The sequence below is a fragment of the Cebidichthys violaceus genome, unplaced genomic scaffold (assembly GCF_023349555.1).
Source record: "Cebidichthys violaceus isolate CVI_PGR_0920_01 unplaced genomic scaffold, fCebVio1.0.p SCAF_163, whole genome shotgun sequence".
NCBI lineage: Eukaryota > Metazoa > Chordata > Actinopteri > Perciformes > Stichaeidae > Cebidichthys > Cebidichthys violaceus.
In genome coordinates this window covers 127501-146747 of record NW_027176333.1, presented here as the reverse complement: position 1 = coordinate 146747, position 19247 = coordinate 127501, and the positions used below count along the sequence as shown (strand labels likewise).

The 19247-nt window shown below is 45.9% G+C and overlaps 1 protein-coding gene and 1 long non-coding RNA gene across 2 annotated transcripts in view; both read right to left on the bottom strand.

Annotated features, from left to right (window-relative positions):
• Positions 1–2516: 2516 nt before the first annotated feature.
• aste1a (asteroid homolog 1a) lies at positions 2517–14179 on the bottom strand. The gene is made up of 6 exons (XM_068711592.1): positions 13143–14179; positions 9256–10100; positions 8596–8895; positions 4328–4532; positions 4020–4164; positions 2517–3692 (listed from the first exon to the last, which is right to left on the bottom strand). The coding sequence occupies exons 1-6, from the start codon at positions 13270–13272 to the stop codon at positions 3209–3211; spliced, it is 2109 nt and encodes a 702-aa protein (XP_068567693.1). The 5' UTR covers positions 13273–14179; the 3' UTR covers positions 2517–3208.
• Positions 14180–18244: 4065 nt separating this feature from the next.
• Positions 18245–19247, bottom strand: part of LOC137873378 (uncharacterized) — a 1641-nt gene continuing 638 nt past the window's right edge. Inside the window, exons 2-3 of the long non-coding RNA XR_011103198.1 lie at positions 19030–19247; positions 18245–18931 (exon numbers count right to left, since the gene is read on the bottom strand). The exon at positions 19030–19247 is cut by the window's right edge and continues 355 nt beyond it. This is a non-coding gene — a long non-coding RNA (uncharacterized lncRNA). The remainder of the gene's footprint in view (positions 18932–19029) is intronic.

Here is a 19247-nt window from a genome sequence, read left to right as displayed (position 1 = left end):
CTCATGTTCTATCATCATTCTCTCATCACGTTCTCTCATCATGTCACATCATAGACTGTATATGGGGTTACACCATAGACTGTATATGAGGTCACACCGTAGATTGTATATGGGGTCACACCGTAGACTATATGGGGTCACACCGTAGACTGTATATGGGGTCACACCGTAGACTGTATATGGGGTCACACTATAGACTGTATATGGGGTCACACTATAGACTGTATATGGGGTCACACCATAGCCTATATGGGGTCACACCGTAGAATGTATATGGGGTCACATCGTAGACTGTATATGGGGTTACATCGTAGACTATATGGGGTCACAACGTAGACTATATGGGGTCACACCGTAGAATGTATATGGGGTCACACTATAGACTGTATATGGGGTCACATCATAGACTGTATATGGGGTCACACCGTAGATTGTATATGGGGTCACAGTAGACTATATGGGGTCACACCGTAGACTGTATATGGGGTCACACCTTAGACTATATGGGGTCACACCGTAGACTGTATATGGGGTCACACTATAGACTGTATATGGGGTCACACTATAGAGTGTATATGGGGTCACACCATAGACTATATGGGGTCACACCGTAGAATGTATATGGGGTCACATCGTAGACTGTATATGGGGTCACATCGTAGACTATATGGGGTCACACCGTAGACTGTATATGGGGTCACACTATAGACTGTATATGGGGTCACACTATAGACTGTATATGGGGTCACACCGTAGACTATATGGGGTCACACCGTAGAATGTATATGGGGTCACATCGTAGACTGTATATGGGGTCACATCGTAGACTATATGGGGTCACAACGTAGACTATATGGGGTCACACCGTAGAATGTATATGGGGTCACACTATAGACTGTATATGGGGTCACATCATAGACTGTATATGGGGTCACACTGTAGATTGTATATGGGGTCACACAGTAGACTATATGGGGTCACACCGTAGACTGTATATGGGGTCACATCGTAGACTATATGGGGTCACACCATAGACTATATGGGGTCACACTATAGACTGTATATGGGGTCACACCGTAGACTGTATATGGGGTCACACCGTAGACTGTATATGGGGTCACATCATAGACTGTATATGGGGTAACACCGTAGACTGTATATGGGGTCACACCGTAGACTATATGGGGTCACACCGTAGAATGTATATGGGGTCATATTGTAGACTGTATATGGGGTCACATCGTAGACAATATGGGGTCACAACGTAGACTATATGGGGTCACACCGTAGAATGTATATGGGGTCACACTATAGACTGTATATGGAGTCACATCATAGACTGTATATGGGGTCACACCGTAGACTGTATATGGGGTCACACAGTAGACTATATGGGGTCACACCGTAGACTGTATATGGGGTCACACTATAGACTGTATATGGGGTCACATCATAGACTGTATATGGGGTCACACTGTAGACTGTATATGGGGTCACACCGTAGACTATATGGGGTCACACCGTAGACTGTATATGGGGTCACACCGTAGACTGTATATGGGGTCACACTATAGACTGTATATGGGGTCACACTATAGAGTGTATATGGGGTCACACCGTAGACTGTATATGGGGTCACACCGTAGAATGTATAAGGGGTCACATCGTAGACTGTATATGGTGTCACACTATAGACTGTATATGGGGTCACATCGTAGACTGTATATGGGGTCACACCGTAGACTGTATATGGGGTCACACCGTAGACTGTATATGGGGTCACACCGTAGACTATATATGGGGTCACACCGTAGACTGTATATGGGGTCACACTATAGACTGTATATGGGGTCACATCATAGACTGTATATGGGGTCACACCGTAGACTATATGGGGTCACACCGTAGAATGTATATGGGGTCACACCGTAGACTGTATATGGGGTCACATCATAGACTCTATATGGGGTCACACCGTAGACTGTATATGGGGTCACATCGTAGACTGTATATGGGGTCACACCGTAGACTATATATGGGGTCACACCGTAGACTGTATATGGGGTCACATCGTAGACTGTATATGGGGTCACATGGGGTCACACCGTAGACTGTATATGGGGTCACACCGTAGACTGTATATGGGATCACATCGTAGACTGTATATGAGGTCACATCGTAGACTGTATATGGGGTCACACCGTAGACTGTATGTGGGGTCACACCGTAGACTGTATGTGGGGTCACACCGTAGAATGTATGTGGGGTCACAGCGTAGACTGTATGTGGGGTCACACCGTAGAATGTATGTGGGGTCACACCGTAGACTGTATATGGGGTCACATCATAGACTGTATATGGGGTCACACCGTAGACTGTATATGGGGTCACACCGTAGACTGTATATGGGGTACTTCTAGCTTCTCTGTCGACTCAGCAGAATTAAACCTGTTTGAGCAGTTTCTGAAAAGCAAAAGTAAAACAGGAGGAACATCAGTCTCTCTTTATCTTTTATTTATGACGAGTGTCAATGAGAACAAAATGTACATTCAAGTTTTATGAATCTTTTTAAGAAGCTCACCTTGTTTTGATTCCTATTTATATGAATATATACATAAACAGTATAGAGTATATATATACAGTATATATGTAATACAACACTGTACAAATACTAAAATATAAGAGTCCTGAATTCTCCTCTACAGTAGAAGTATTATTAGTACTTCATGTATCAAATGTAAACGTACCCATGTGAGCGATATATTATTATTAGTAATGATGAGTTAGAAGTAGAAGTACACTGTTTGGTAGCTTCTTCTACTAACAGATGAATATATTTATGAGATGATCATATTTTTGTATGAAATAACAACAGCTCTCAGATCAGTGTAAAAGAATAAAAAGTGTAAAAAACCCAAACTTTCCCAGAATGCACTGCGCTGGTTTCTGATTGGTGAAATCCCAAATATCCGCCTTCAAAAACTGAGCCGAGAACAAGCTGGAACGAACCGGCAGCCGAAACATTTGAACAGGATGATCGTAGCTGAACCTACGAAACGTAGTGCTGAATACATATAAATACACTGTATATAAACATACTGCATGTACACAGTAAACAGAGCGAGAAGCTCCAGGTGAGGAGGAGATTGGCTGGATGGGGTTCAGAGAGAACCAGACACTGAGGTCAGAGGAGGTCCCAGCCCCTGCACTACTTTTTGCGGGCCAGTTCTGGGTTCTTGCACCGGTTGTTTCTCTCTTTAGTTTTGTACCGAGTTCTCACCGACACCAGATCGCTGAGTCGCAGATCCTCCTGAACTGTGACCGAGCAGCTGGCTTCAGCCTCCTCATCCTCGTTCAGGAGGAACAGCTGCTGCAGGTAGGGGGTCAGGTCGTCCAGAAGTGACTCCTTCTTCTGGGTCTCTGAGGTCCCCGACGCCTTCTTCTGGGTCTCTGAGGTCCCCGACGTCTTCTTCTGGGTCTCTGAGATCCCCGACGCCTTCTTCTGGGTCTCTGAGGTCCCCGACGTCTTCTTCTGGGTCTCTGAGGTCTCCCAAGTGTGAAACCGGTGGATGACGTCCTGACAGGTTTGAAAGAGTTTCTCACTCGAACGATCGTACTTCACAGACAGCCACAGTTTTCTCCCAGACCGCATCCTGTGGACCAACTGGTGGACCACCGTCCCCTCATACAACCTGGACCACATGAGGGACAACAAGGAGATTTCACTGTTGAGTACTTTTACTGTCACAGAGTATTTATCACTATGGGTTGAGTACTTTTACTATAAAACTCTAAAACTAGGCTTACAGAACTATTAACTGAGTATCTTTAGTCTTCAGTACTCACAGTTTTATATATATATATATATATATATATATATATATATATATATATATATATACATATATATATAAATAAATAAAGGAGCTGCAGCACAGGTGTGTGTGTGTGTGTGTGTGTGTGTGTGTGTGTGTGTGTGTGTGTGTGTGTGTGTGTGTGTGTGTCCTGTAGAGGTTCACCTGGAGATCCGGGGCTCAGGTAAGGGGAAGCCCAGCAGCTGGTTCAGCTGGATGCCAAGTTTCAGGCAGGCCTGCCATTGGTTGAAGGAGTGAGCCAAGACCAGGTCCAGCTTCTGTCTACGCTGATGGTTCTGAATCTGCAGAGCTGCAACAAACACACACACACACACACACACACACACACACACACACACACACACACACTCCATTTACAGGTTGCACTGCTAGTTCTCTTACTATTACTATTACATTTAACTACATTTAAATGTCATGTTTGTGTGTATTAATAATCATAAGGTGGTCTTTACCTGCTCTGAGTCTCACAGGGTCTCCAGTACTCAGACCCAGCAGCAGAGCCTTCAGCAGCTCTTCTGCTGGAGGAGGCTGAGCTCTCTGCAGCCAGTAGCAGGTGGCAGCCACCGGGAGGCGCAGCTGAGGCGGCAGGTGGCTCAGAGAGCCCTCAGAGACCTGGAGAGCCTCCAGCAACACCTGCAGACGCTGAGAGGGATCCACCTGGAGGAGGGGGGGGCGTAACGTCATCATCTCTACATGAACCCAACAGCGGAGCCACTAATGAAGCCATCACTATATTAAGTACATGGTCACAAGTTAGTTTATTGTTTTATTTTGTTTCATGTGGATTAATATGAAGTCATTAGTTGTGATGGGATTCACCATGTGGGCCTACAAGTCTACAGGACGGTCACACCAACCCCCCTGTGAGACGTTCATTTAAGGTCAACACTGAGGTCTCATTGGTCCACAGCTTCCTGTGCTGCAGCCCTGCTGTCCCCGAAACTATCAAACCTCCAGCCCTGAGCCGTCCCACACCATTCCATTCACATGTGAGGAGGCAGAAACAACGTTGTTGCTTTTGGAGAAAACCTGGGTCATAGTCTTAACTCCTGAAGGAGAGAACGGAGAACTTCTATGCCCCGTTCTCTCCCCGTTCTATAAATATAAATATATTATATATATATAAATATATTATATATAATATATATATAATATATTGATGGCAATAATATATTGATGGCTCCCCGCCTCTCCGGGGAGCCATCACCTTAACGTGGTGGAGAGGTTTGAGTGCCCTCATGACCCTGAGGGCTATGTTGTCTGGAGCCTAGAGCTCCTGGTAGGGTCTCCCATGGCAAATTGGTTTCAGGCGAAGGGCCAGACTAAGAATGGTTCAAAAACCCCAATGAAAGAACGAAGAAGAGTCGAGGAGACCCTGCCCGGAGGAAGCCCGGGGCCCACGTCTGGAGCCAGGCCCAGGCGGAGGGCCCGACAGCGAGCGCCTGGTGGCCGGGTTTGCCACGGAGCCCGGCCGGGCACAGCCCGAAGCAGCTACGTGGCACCTCCCTCCTCTCCATCCTGTGGGCTCACCACTTGCAGGAGGAACCGCTGGGGTCGGGTGCGCTGCCCCATGGGTGGCAGTGAAGGCCAGGGATCTCGACGGACCAGACCCGGGCAGCAAAGGCTGGCTCTGGGGACGTGGAACGTCACCCCTCTGTGGGGGAAGGAGCCGGAGCTTTTGCGGGAGGTGGAGCGCTACCAGTTAGATCTGGTGGGGCTTACCTCTACGCACTGCATCGGTTCTGGAACCGTACTCCTGGATAGGGGTTGGACTCTTTTCTTCTCTGGAGTTGCCCAGGGTGTGAGGCGCCAGGCGGGTGTGGGGATACTCACAAATCCCCGGCTGAGTGCTGCTGCGTCGGAGTTTACCCCGGTGGACGAGAGGGTCGCCTCCCTACGCCTGCGGGTTATGGGGGGGAAAACTCTGACTGTTGTCTGTGCATATGCACCGAACAACAGTTCAAAGTATTCGGCCTTCTTAGAGACCCTGACTGGAGTCCTGTATGAGGCTCCAGTGGGGGACTCCATAGTTCTGCTGGGGGATTTCAACGCGCACGTGGGCAACGATGGGGATACCTGGAGAGGCGTGATTGGGAGGAACGGCCTCCCTGATCTAAATCCGAGCGGTCGTTTGTTGTTGGACTTCTGTGCTAGTCATGGATTGTCCATAACGAACACCATGTTCGAGCATAAGGATGTTCATAAGTGTACGTGGTACCAGAGCACCCTAGGCCGAAGGTCGATGATCGATTTTGTTATCGTATCATCGGATCTGAGGCCGTATGTTTTGGACACTCGGGTGAAGAGAGGGGCGGAGCTGTCAACTGATCACCATCTGGTTGTGAGTTGGGTCAGAGGGTGGGGGAAAACTCTGGACAGACCTGGTAAGCCCAAACGGGTAGTGCGGGCGAACTGGGAACGTCTGGAGGAGGCCCCTGTCCGGTAGATCTTCAACTCACACCTCCGGCGGAGCTTTTCTAGCATCCCTGTGGAGGTTGGGGGCATCAAACATGAATGGACGATGTTCAAAGCTTCTATTGCCAAAGCTACGGCGGTGAGCTGTGGTCTCAAGGTCTTAGGTGCCTCAAGGGGCGGTAACCCTCGAACACCGTGGTGGACACCGGTGGTCAGGGAAGCCGTCCGACTGAAGAAAGAGGCCTTCCGGGATATGTTATCCCGGAGGACTCCTGAGGCAGTTGCAAGGTACCGACAGACGCGAAGGGCTACAGCCGCTGCCGTGAAGGAGGCAAAGCAGCGGGTGTGGGAGGAGTTCGGAGTGGCCATGGAGAAGGAGTTTCGGTCGGCACCAAGGTGTTTCTGGAAAACCATCCGGAACCTCAGGAGGGGAAAACGGGGAAACATCCAAGCTGTATACAGTAAGGATGGGACTCTGTTGACTTCAACTGAGGGGGTAATCGGGCGGTGGAAGGAGCACTTTGATCGAACCTCGGATTGAAGAGGAACAATGCGGATTCCGTCCTGGCCGTGGAACAACGGACCAGCTCTTCATTCTCGCAAGGATCCTGGAGGGGGCTTGGGAATACGCCCATCCGGTCTACATGTGTTTTGTGGACCTGGAGAAGGCGTATGACCGGGTCCCCCGGGAGATACTGTGGGAGGTGCTGCGGGAGTATGGGGTGAGGGGGCCACTTCTGGGGGCCATCCAATCCCTGTATGCCCAAAGCGAGAGCTGTGTCCGGGTTCTCGGTAGTAAGTCGGACTCATTTCCGGTGAGGGTTGGCCTCCGCCAGGGCTGCGCTTTGTCACCAATCCTGTTTGTGGTATTCATGGACAGGATATGGAGGCGTAGTCGTGGGGAGGAGTGTTTACAGTTCGGTGGGCTGAGGATTGCATCGCTGCTTTTTGCAGATGATGTGGTCCTGATGTCTTCATCGGGCTGTGACCTCCAGCACTCACTGGATCGGTTCGCAGCCGAGTGTGAAGCGGTTGGGATGAGGATCAGCACCTCTAAATCTGAGGCCGTGGTTCTCAGCAGGAAACCGGTGGATTGCCCACTCCAGGTAGGGAATGAGTCCTTACCCCAAGTGAAGGAGTTCAAGTACCTCGGGGTCTTGTTCGCGAGTGAGGGAACAATGGAACGTGAGATTGGCCGGAGAATCGGAGCAGCTGGGGCGGTATTGCAGTCGCTTTACCGCACCGTTGTGACGAAAAGAGAGCTGAGCCGCAAGACAAAGCTCTCTATCTACCGGGCAATCTTCATTCCCTACCCTCTATGGTCATGTGGACTGGGTCATGACCGAAAGAATTAGATCGCGGGTACAAGCGGCCGAAATGGGTTTCCTCAGGAGGGTGGCTGGCATCTCCCTTAGAGATAGGGTGAGAAGTTCGGTCATCCGTGAGGGACTCGGAGTAGAGCCGCTGCTTCTTTGCGTGGAACTGAGCCAGTTGAGGTGGTTCGGGCATCTGGTGAGGATGCCACCTGGGCGCCTCCCTAGGGAGGTGTTCCAGGCACGACCAGCTGGGAGGAGACCCCGAGGGAGGCCCAGGACCAGGTGGAGGGACTATATCTCCAAACTGGCCTGGGAGCGCCTCGGGATCCCCCAGTCAGAGCTGGCTGATGTGGCCCGGGAAAGGGAAGTTTGGGGTCCCCTGCTGTAGCTGTTGCCCCCGCGACCCGATCCGGATAAGCGGACGAAGATGAATGAATGAATGAATATATTATATATAATAGTGTTGTGTTAGATCATCACTGTGAGTGAAGTTGATAATTGTGACTTTATCAGTAAACAACCAGAATAACGAGCTTCTGTGTGATGGAGAAACACTTCCTGTATTTTACTGCGGCAGCCCCCCACCCCCCCCCCCACACACACACACACACACACTCTCTTTCTCTCTCACCACAGATAGTTTGTTGATGTTAGACAGCGTGCTCATAGATGTATGGTTTTGTTGTTAGTTTAGATATTAGTCGACTAGATGTTAATAATCTTACTGACATCAATAATTCTATTGATGTCAATAATGTAGTTTTTCATATTTGCTGATAACCAAACACGCTCCTGATAGACCCCAACAGCTGATTAGATTGTGTTCCATGTATTGTGTATAACTATAAGTCGGTAGATTATGATTTATGTTTGTATTCATGTGTTTTAGTCTCGTTTGTTTTTCACCATTCGCTTCAACAAAAAGTCAAATCAGCTGAAACTCTGTCAGCTTCACCCGGTCCACATCAGTGTGTGTTTGTGTAGCTCACCTGATCCAGAGAGGACAGAACCAGGTCCCTGGAGGTCTCAGTGAAGCAGGGTCTGACAGTGGTGAAGTCCAGCTCTAGTCCGTCCCGGTCTCTCTCCGTCACCTCCCCCCCTTCTCCCAGCAGCAGCCCGTACATCACCTGTCGGAGCGTTCTGGAGGTCCGGTGAGCGCTGGGCCAGTCTCTGTGATCCACGAAGGTACCGAGAGACATCCTGTTCAGCAGCAGGACATCCAGGAGATCTTGAGGGAGCCGGGCCTGAAACAGAGGCAGCCGAGTCCAGACCGGGACGAGACCTGCCACCTCCAGGAGGACAGGACATATTTATATATATTTATATAAATGTAAATATATAAATATATATATGAAACAATTTTACAAGACATCCTATAATAACTACATTCTATATGAAATAGGTCATTCATACTTTATTGTTGAGCAACGGATCATTAAACTCTCAGATCAGATCAGCACAAAGGAGCAAACAGAACCTTTAGAACCCTGATCACGTTTACTACTTATTGATCATTGATGATCAATAACTTAACGATCAATAACGATAAACTGTGTAGTTAAGCGTGATGAACCTCGAGGATGGACCGCTGTGAGGTCTTACTACCTGACGGACTGGCCTTCATAAAGGAAAATGAAGATTTTAATTACTTCTTCGGCTGCTGGGAATGGAGGCGCCCTCCCGTCGGTGAAGAACTTGGTCACGGAGCAGGAGGGGAGCTGGTACTCCTCCATTCCCAGATCCAAGTTCTTCAGCAGCTCTTCTTTCCTTTCGCTGCTCAGATCTCCCATCAGCCCCAGCGCCGCCTCAAAGGCATCCTGAGGACAGTGGAAGCCCCTCAGCCAGTGGAGCAGCCCCTCCAGGTTCTGGACACTATTTACCCCTCCGCGGCCATTCTGGGCGAACTGAGTCCAGCTGACGGATGAATCCGTCCTCCTCAGGTCCACGTAGTCATTCCCGGCCAAGGCGGCGAAGGCGGGCAGCAGCTGCTTCTGGAGGCTGAAGAAGATGCAGAAGCTGGAGGTGTTGTAGCTCTTACAGGGGATGAAGCTCCACCCACCGCTGCTCCGCTGCGCCGCCTCCCACTGGAAGTGAGAGATTGGCAGCAGCCCCGCCGGCAGGTCGAAGATGTAGAAGTCGCTGTCGTTGGAGAGCACCGGGACCCTCCACTCCCGGGCCAGGGCAGCGATCTCCTGGTCGGCCTCTCCGTAGCACTGAGCCAGCGGGACCTCCAGCCGGTCCAGAGTCTGGGTGAACACCAGCTTCACCAGCTGAGGAAGGACGCCTTTCGGCAAGTTGCTCTCCGCCGCTTGGTGGGCTTTCTTGATCCGCTCTTTGGCTCTCAGAAGCAAGGTCTGGAGCTTCTTGTCGGTGTGGTCCGAGCCTCCGTCCAGAACCACGTACGGAGAGATCCTGCAGTCTCTGAGGGCTTTGATGAACTTCTCAATCAGGACCTCAAATGAAGCGTACTCCCCACCGTGGTTCTGGTCCAGACCTGATCAACCAAAAGAGACAAAGGAACATATTAAACACCACATTTAGTAACAGTTTAATCCTGATCCTCATAAAATTTTGACGGAGCGCAACTATTTTAACCGGCGCAGCTTTTCCAGCATTTACGGCACTTGTTCAGCGGTGCAGGAAACACACCGACCAACGCGTCACGTGATGCAGTTTAGCCAATCAAATGTGTGTATTCTGACACGTTTCCTGACTCGAGTGAGACGTACACACACACACACACACACACACCGTGACACACGGGGAGAGACGAGGAAAGAGATCGCAGAGCAGGACGACTGTTACTAGAGGAGTGAAAGTTAAAACAGAGGACGTTTATAAAAAGAGAGAAATGATCAAAGAGATCAGAGTCTTTGAGAGTCTTTGACCAAAGATTGTCAGACTTGTATCGGTGAAAGCTTCACAGCTGTGAAACAGTCTGTCTGAATTGGAGCAAACGTATCCACTCACATTTGAAATGAAGACACAGAAAATAAACCTCAGAGCCCAAAATGATCAAAACTACATATTAATTCATGACCATCAATGATGTTAACAGAGAGAATAGATCTGAAACAAGAGGTTTAATAAGCACACATGGAGTCACTGCTCACACTTCTCTTGTTAGAAGAGTCTTTCTTGATTGACATCACTTCACACCTGAATGAACTGCATTTAAAGCTGCAGGGCAATTCAGTGAAATTCATTTTTTTGGCAAATTTTTCAAAGGTTCTGTTCTGTCAGTTATTCTTTAATCCAGTTTTATTTTACTTGAGATGATAAGAACATTTATTTATGTATTTCTATGTATTATTTATAATCCATCAAGTTAAATGTGAAAACTGAGAATAATAATTGTTAAAATATAATTGATGTGTACTTTCTCTATTTGACAGTTGTTGGCTACACAGAGACGTTGTTACTACTACTAGGCTTCTTGAAATATTGTTGAGAGAAACGTATAAAATTGTAAACACAAAATCATATTGTGCTCGCTTAATATAGATGTATTAAAGCTTATCAATAGCAAACACATACACACACACACACACACACACACACACACACACACACACACACACACAGCACTTAGACAAAAAGCACCTCATGCCTGCAGGCTGATCCCTCCGTATCAAGAAACAGAGAGACTGTTTTAGGACAACATGTACACTCGACAGACCAACAGGCTTCCTGGTAGAAGGACATAATGTGTCCTAATGTCATAATGACATAATATCATAATGTCTTTCAAGAGACTCTCTTCGCTCTTCAGGCTCTTAGTCTACGCCAGCGGTCGGGAACCTATGGCTCGCGAGCCATATATGGCTCTTCCGGTGACGGCATATGGCTCCCAGACAATTTTGAGTTGAAAAAAAAAATCAGTTTGGAACTGATTTTAAAATACTTGTGATATTTCTTAATAATACTGTGTAATTTTAAAGTAAACAGAAATTAGTTTTGAAGATAAATTTCACGGGTCACCCGTGGGTCGGGTAGGGAACCAATGGCTTGCGAGCATGTCCGGGTCATTGTAAAGGTGAAGAAATCTATTTTATCAGATAGCCAAATAGTTTATCCGCTTCAACCCTTGTAACGGAAAAGATGGCGAAAAGAAAAAAAGACGATGATTACCGTGCATTCCAGGCTGCGTGGACAGAGGAATTTGCATTTGTGGACAGAGCAGGATCTGCAGAATGTCTAATATGCAATGATAAAATTGCATCGATGAAACGGTCAAATATAAAGCGGCACTTCGATACGCACCATGCTTCATTTGCATCTAAATATCCAGCGGAACCAGACTACAAGGCCATCAGCAAAACCATGCAGCACCAGAAGTCGCATTAAAAGTAAGACATATTTAATTTATTATACGTTAAAAATACTATATGGCTCTCAATGAAATATATTTCGAAATATTTGGCCTTTATGGCTCTCCCAGTCAAAAAGGTTCCCGACCCCTGGTCTACGCTCTCTAGAGACATATTACTCAATGTCCTTTTGGACAGATTCTTACATATTAGTCAAAACCTTCGGGACATATTAGTACATTTAATGCCCTCGGGATATGATAGTATAACATGGTAGTCCTGATCCACTATGTGAACCAGTCTCAGTGTAGTCCTGATCCTCTATGTGAACCAGTCTCAGTGTAGTCCTGATCCTCTATGTGAACCAGTCTCAGTGTAGTCCTGATCCTCTATGTGAACCAGTCTCAGTGTAGTCCTGATCCTCTATGTGAACCAGTCTCAGTGTAGTCCTGATCCTCTATCAGACCTCCATCAGTAAACAAGACCATCAGGGAGAAGATTGTCTATTTCTATAGAGTTATTCTTAATGTTCGTCATCGGGTCCACCAGACCGTGGACAGACCCAGATCCTCCAGCAGAGACCGACCCACTGTGGACAGACCCACAGAACCAGAACAGAACCGGGACTGAGAGGGGCAGCCTGTCAGACCCTGCTGCAGTGAAATGAGAGGTTTTCTAAAGGGACTCTGGCGCTCAGAGACACTACAGCTTTAGTCCACAAGGGGGCGACAGAGTAAACACAAAGTGAAGGTTCATCTGTTGAATAAAAACATTAGTCACATGGTTCTTCTACTGCGAGTATTTTATGTTTTATTGTTCTTTATATCAAAGACAGTAAACTATTGAAATACATGTTCACGTTTAGACCAGTCTCTAAACTGATGATCAGTTATTATCACAACAAATTAACTCACTATTATTAAAATATGGTCTAAAGGAAAAAACGTTCCAGTCTGAACCAGTTTTAAACTTTAGTCACTTTTAAAACTTCATTCAAACAGAAACCAGATCTTCAGAATCCTTCCTCATCATCAAGACCCAGACTCTGAGTCTAACGTGTTTAAATACTGATTGTTATTGATCACTAAACCAATGATAATAAATTATAAATATGAAACTCAGCAGTCAATTAAAACACAAAGTCCTAGAGTTCAGTACGTTGTACTACAGTACAGTACTACAGTACTAGAGTACAGTACTTTAGTACTTTGTTCTTGCGGTCCTACCGGAGTTGAAGTACAGCTCGAAGAGGAGGTTTGAACCGTCGATCACCAGCCGGCTCTTCCTGAACCGGACGTCCCGGTAGATCCTCCGGTGATTCTCCAACAAAGTGGTCAGACTTCGGACCCCCATCATCAGGTCCTGGATCAGGTGCTGGATAAGGTGCTGCTGAGGATCCGGATCTTAAGTCTGAGGCTCACTTTCTGTTTCCTTAAGTTTCACTTTCCTGACATCACGTTGATCAGCAGCTCCTCAGGCAAGTTTAATGTAAAACCATTAAAACCATTAAAAACATAAAACATAAAACACAAAACACAAAACATAAAACATAAAACATAAAACATAAAACATCAAAACACAAATCATAAAACACAAAACACAAAACATAAAACATAAAACACAAAACATCAAAACACAAAACATAGAACATAAAACAGGCTCACTTTCTGTTTCCTTAAGTTTCACTTTCCTGACATCACGTTGATCAGCAGCTCCTCAGACAAGTTTAATGTAAAACCATTAAAACCATTAAAAACATAAAACATAAAACACAAAACACAAAACATAAAACATAAAACATAAAACACAAAACACAAAACATAAAACATAAAACACAAAACATAAAACATAAAACACAAAACATCAAAACACAAAACATAAAACATAAAACAGGCTCACTTTCTGTTTCCTTAAGTTTCACTTTCCTGACATCACGTTGATCAGCAGCTCCTCAGGCAAGTTTAATGTAAAACCATTAAAACCATTAAAAACATAAAACATAAAACACAAAACACAAAACATAAAACATAAAACATAAAACATAAAACACAAAACACAAAACATAAAACATAAAACACAAAACATCAAAACACAAAACATAAAACATAAAACAGGCTCACTTTCTGTTTCCTTAAGTTTCACTTTCCTGACATCACGTTGATCAGCAGCTCCTCAGGCAAGTTTAATGTAAAACCATTAAAACCATTAAAAACATAAAACATAAAACATAAAACACAAAACATAAAACATAAAACATAAAACAAAAAACAAAAAACAAAAAACAAAAAACAAAAAACATAAAACACAAAACATAAAACATAAAACATAAAACAAAAAACAAAAAACATAAAACATAAAACATAAAACAAAAAACAAAAAACAAAAAACATAAAACATAAAACACAAAACATGAGACAAAAGAAAAGATTTAAAAACACGTCAGAACATTCATTGGAACGTTAAAAACAGGAACAGTCATTAAAACACTAAGAAGCTGTGTGAGAAATAAAATGCAGTAAAATGCAGGATTGTATTGATAGCCTTGCGGTTCCTCCCACCTCACTGCACTGGACTGTTCATGGTTCCTCCTGAGTGCCAGAGACAAAACCTAATCTGGTTCAATTAAAGGCAGCAAACAGAAACGTCTTCAGTCTGGATCTAAAGGAGCCGAGGGTCTCAGCAGACCTGCTTCAGAACGTAGACCGGTCCCAGACCACCTAACTGCATCAGTCTACATTTATACATTTATAGATCTACAGTATAAAGTACAATAGTTACCTCTGAGATGTAGTACAGTATAAAGTACAATATGTACCTCTGAGATGTAGTACAGTATAAAGTACAATATGTACCTCTGAGATGTAGTACAGTATAAAGTACTATATGAGCCAACATTTAAGTAGGATTACTGTGATTGTGAAGTACTCTATCTGCATGCTTCTTCTGTTGGGCTGCAAATCATGATGTCATCAACATATTGTAACAAGGCAGAACCATTTGGTCACTATGAATGAGCCAGATTGTCTCTCAGGACACTGTGAAATACACCAGGGCTTTCTGAATGTCCCTGGGGACACCAGGTCCAGGTAGAGCTTCTTCCTTTAAATGGAAAAGCAAACCAGAATTTACTGTCTTTGTGCACAAGTACTGGAAAAAAAATAAAACATTGGCCAAGTCAACGATGGAAAAAATGTGTGGTGTCTGGAGGAATGAGTGACAGAATGGTGTGTGGATTAGAAATTGTAGGCACTCGCGGTGCACCGAAGCATTAACTGATTTAAATCTTAAACAAATGGTCACTCAGTCGGTTCCCCCAGGTGTCGAATTTCCTTTAACTTAAATTAAAGATTGGTGTGCTCACCGGTGAATCATCACACTGGACTATTAGACCAGCCTTCAATAGAGACTCAAGAACGGGTGTAATACCATCAATGGCCTCTTGTTTGAGGGGATATTGCTTCATGCATGAACAGAGATCAGATTCTGGGTGAACCACCAAAGGAGTCGCCCCCCCTCACCAGTCCTACGTCAGACCATAGAGAGGAGGACACCTCGGACAGCTCAGCCATGTCGACAGATGGGACATTTGAAACCATGGTGTGTTTTCTTATCAAACATCAGATGAGTGACTCTTTTACTGTTGTACAGTGTATCAGGATCCTCCCTGGGCCTTGAGTCAGTGAGTTCAGTCTGTCCAGCCAGTCAGACATGTCCTCCTCCATTCCTGGGCCCTGTGTCAATGATACATGTGGACACACCCCCTGTAACAACTCAGATTGTGTGGGAGACAGAGAAGCAGAGGCCGCAGTATTTTCTGTCCAATAAATGTCCATCATACATAACTCCTCTATCTCACTCTCTCCTCCAAATGTAACATTTTTACCTTTAACAGTTAACAGAATTAGTGGTAACTTTCTAAAACCTTCATTTTCATTTGAGTACACATGGTATGTGGGTGTGAGTGGTGTTTGTCTGGTTTCTAATGTGTGTATTGATGTACAAGGTTGTCATAGTCAGAATCTAAAGTTGACTCACCCTCTGTGTTGTACTGTGTGTGCGTCGAATGGTCCATCCCTGAGGTCCGCCCCTCCGCCTGCTCCTCCCCTCCGTCTGATTGTTGAACCCTCCCACCAGTCTTGTCTCCATGGAGATTGGTGGCCGTCTCTTCTCCTCTGTCCGGATTGGCCACATTGATGACACACAAAGTTTTCAGCTGGTGTGTGTCTCAAAGTCTCTGCCCCTCTGGTTTCCTCTTTGTCTCTTGTTGTCTCTGTCCTTTCCTCCTCGCCTGTCATGGCCTGATTCCAGTATCAGCTGGGCCTCCTCTGGTTTACGCTGACAGAGTCTTTGCTTGTTCTCTGTCGTTGTACTGCTCCTCAGCGTGTTCAGCATGTTGCAGTATGTTTGCAGTCTTCCATATCACACAACTCTCTTTGGTGTGATGTTTTCCAGGCTCACGGATGACGTAAAGCATTCTTTACAAAGTTCAGTCAGGGCTGTCACTGCATGTTATACGGCCAGTTTTAAGCATATAACACACTGCAGGTTGATTACGGCTGGTGTGATGACGCACCAGGAGGTAAAAGTTCTCTTGAATTCTGTGAAGTTGCTCTTTGAACTCTCCACATGAGTCATGGCTTCTTCTTCTTCACGTCTTCTGTCTCTGTTGTAATGTCCTCTTTGTCTCACGTTTCAGATAATCCAGGTTCATATTGTCACCAGTGTTCATTGACGGGCTTGTAGCTGTGAGCGTTGACATGGTGCCTGTAGGTTTTGATGAGTCTCCTTCTTCTTCATCCTTGGAGTGTTGAGTGGTGGGTTTGGCTGTAATGTTGTTTGTGTCTGGGGAGCAAACAGCAGCGGCGTTGGAGACCAGATCAGGATCCACTCGACCATGTAAAACAAATACAAAACAAAAACACAGTTCAGCAGTATATTTTACTTTTCTATCTATGTATGTGTCTTATTCAAATTCAGCTGTTTCTTTCTTTACCTCTTGGACATCACTTCATCTGTTTCTGCTTCTCCTTTTCCTCTCTGCTCCAGACACGGGTTGAGTTGATCACATTTTTGTCGTAGGCTAAAGTTGCCTTTTCCAGGGAACCCCAATTTTATACATTCTTCCAATTGTTCGGCCGTCTGATTATCTTTGTCCCACATGTATTTTATTATTGGAGGTAAGACTTTGGCACCAGGCTGCTCAGGCTCAGACTTACTGTGACTCTTACCCTTTTTCTCTAGTTACTGTTGATTCTCGTATCTCAAAAGCCCATCTGGTCCAATCAATGAACTTGAAGGATACACCAAATACTCTTTAAAACCTGCAAGTTATACCAGGACACTAATGTCCGGCACCCTAATGTGCGAGAATCAAGTTTACCCTCAAAGTGTCTGTTCCATCACAGAATAATCTCTCACTGGGTGGGATTCTTCTTCCGGTTCCAGGATCGGAGCGGCAATCTCGAACCCTGCCTGACGACAACCTCTCACCTTCAGGGAGGAATCAACTATTATTTGCTCTTCTGTCGTCTAACAGAGTCCTGATTACTCGTCCGATCTCATCCTCGTCTCCATTTGTGGTGGAAAAAAATCTTTTTAACCTCACTGTGAGAAACAACCAGATGACGAACTTCTTAAAGTATTAAATCATATTTAAAGAACAGACAGTTTGTAATAATTCAGCTGAATGGATAGAGCTCTTTCCCCACAGATGGTTCGGAGGTCTAACAGCAATGAATGGACAAAACAGAGTATAGATACACATTATCTCCTCTCCCTTCACCCCCTTTGCAGATGTCGTCCTCCTCTGTCTGCTGATGAACCCACCAAGACCAGATTCAGCCTTCTGGTGGGAAGAGGGTCAGGTGGTGACATCAGGATAACACTACTGAGAGAAATACTAGAATACCTTTAAGTGGTGACATCAGGATAACACTACTGAGAGAAATAAATACTAGAATACCTTTGACATGAGATCATTTAAACTAGTCTGGTCGGCCTCGTCTGCATTTCTGCAGGTTTTGAGCAAAACAAGTTAACTAAGAGAACGATATGATAAATCTCTCCAACAATATGTACCTCTGAGATGTAGTACAGTATAAAGTACAATAGATACCTCTGAGATGTAGTACAGTATAAAGTACAATAGTTACCTCTGGGATGTAGTACATTAGATATATTGATCACAGGCGTGTACTGGTGGATGTGTACTTTTCTACTACATTGAATATGTTCTCATAAGATTATTATTCATGTTGACAGATCAAAGAAAGCAACATCAGGATGAATGTATTGCTTTATTAGTCACCCTGTGGACCCACCACCTGCAGGGACCAGCATCGGGGTCGGGTGCAATGCAGACTGGGCGAGTTGGATCAGATGGCGGGGGAACCGGTTGGAAAGACCCGGCAAGCCCAAACGTGTAGTGAAGGTGAAGTAGGAGCGTCTGGCGGGGGGATTCTGTCTGGGAGGTCTTTAACTCCCACCTCCAGAAGAACTTCTCACACATCCCGAGGGAGGTTGGGGACATGGAATCCGAGTGGACCATGTTCAAGCCCTTATTGTGGACGCGGCCACTGGGAGTTGTGGTCAGAAAAGGTCATCGGTGCCTGTCGTGGCGGCACCCCGAGAACCCTGTGGTGGACACCGGAGGTGAGGGAAGCCGTCAAGCTGAAGAAGGAGGCCTTTCGGGCCTGGTTGGCTCAGGGGTCTCCTGAAGCAGCTGAGAGGTACCGGCAGGCCAGAAGGGCTGCAGCTGCGATGGTCGCGGATGCTAAAACTCGGGCATGGGAGGAGTTCAAGGAGGCCATGGAGAAGGACTTTCGGTTGGCCTCAAGGAGGTTCTGGCAAACCATCCGACGGCTCAGGAAGGGAAAGCAGGGTTCTACCCCAGGCTGTTCTCAGCGGGGGACTGCTGACCCGGACGGGGGACATCGCCGCCGGTGGAAAGAGCACTTTGAGAAACTCCTAAACCCAACCAACATGTGCTCTGGAGAGGAGGCAGTGCCTGAAGACACTATTAATAACAAAACAAACATATCAATTTCATGAAAGTGCCGGGGGTGGATGAGATGCCGGTGCAAGTTATCGGTCGCTCTACGTTCTGACCCTCACCTATGGTCACGAACTCTGGGCCGTGACCGAAAGGACGAGGTCGCAGCTACAAGCAGCTGAAATGAGTTTCCTCTGTCGGGAGGCCGGGCTCAGCAAAAAGACGATGATTACCGTTCATTCCAGCCTGCGTGGACAGAGGAATTTGCATTTGTGGACAGAGCAGGATCTGCAGTATGTCTAATATGCAATGATAAAATTGCATCGATGAAACGGTCAAA

Coding starts and splice junctions, on each gene's coding strand:
- aste1a (XM_068711592.1), bottom strand. CDS start 13,272: ATGATGGGGGTCCGAAGTCTGACCACTTTGTTGGAGAATCACCGGAGG. Junction 4,533..8,595: donor TTCTGTCCTCTCTGGATCAG/GTGAGCTACACA, acceptor CCCCTCCTCCAG/GTGGATCCCTCTCAGCGTCT. Junction 3,693..4,019: donor CCTGAGCCCCGGATCTCCAG/GTGAACCTCTAC, acceptor CATGTGGTCCAG/GTTGTATGAGGGGACGGTGG.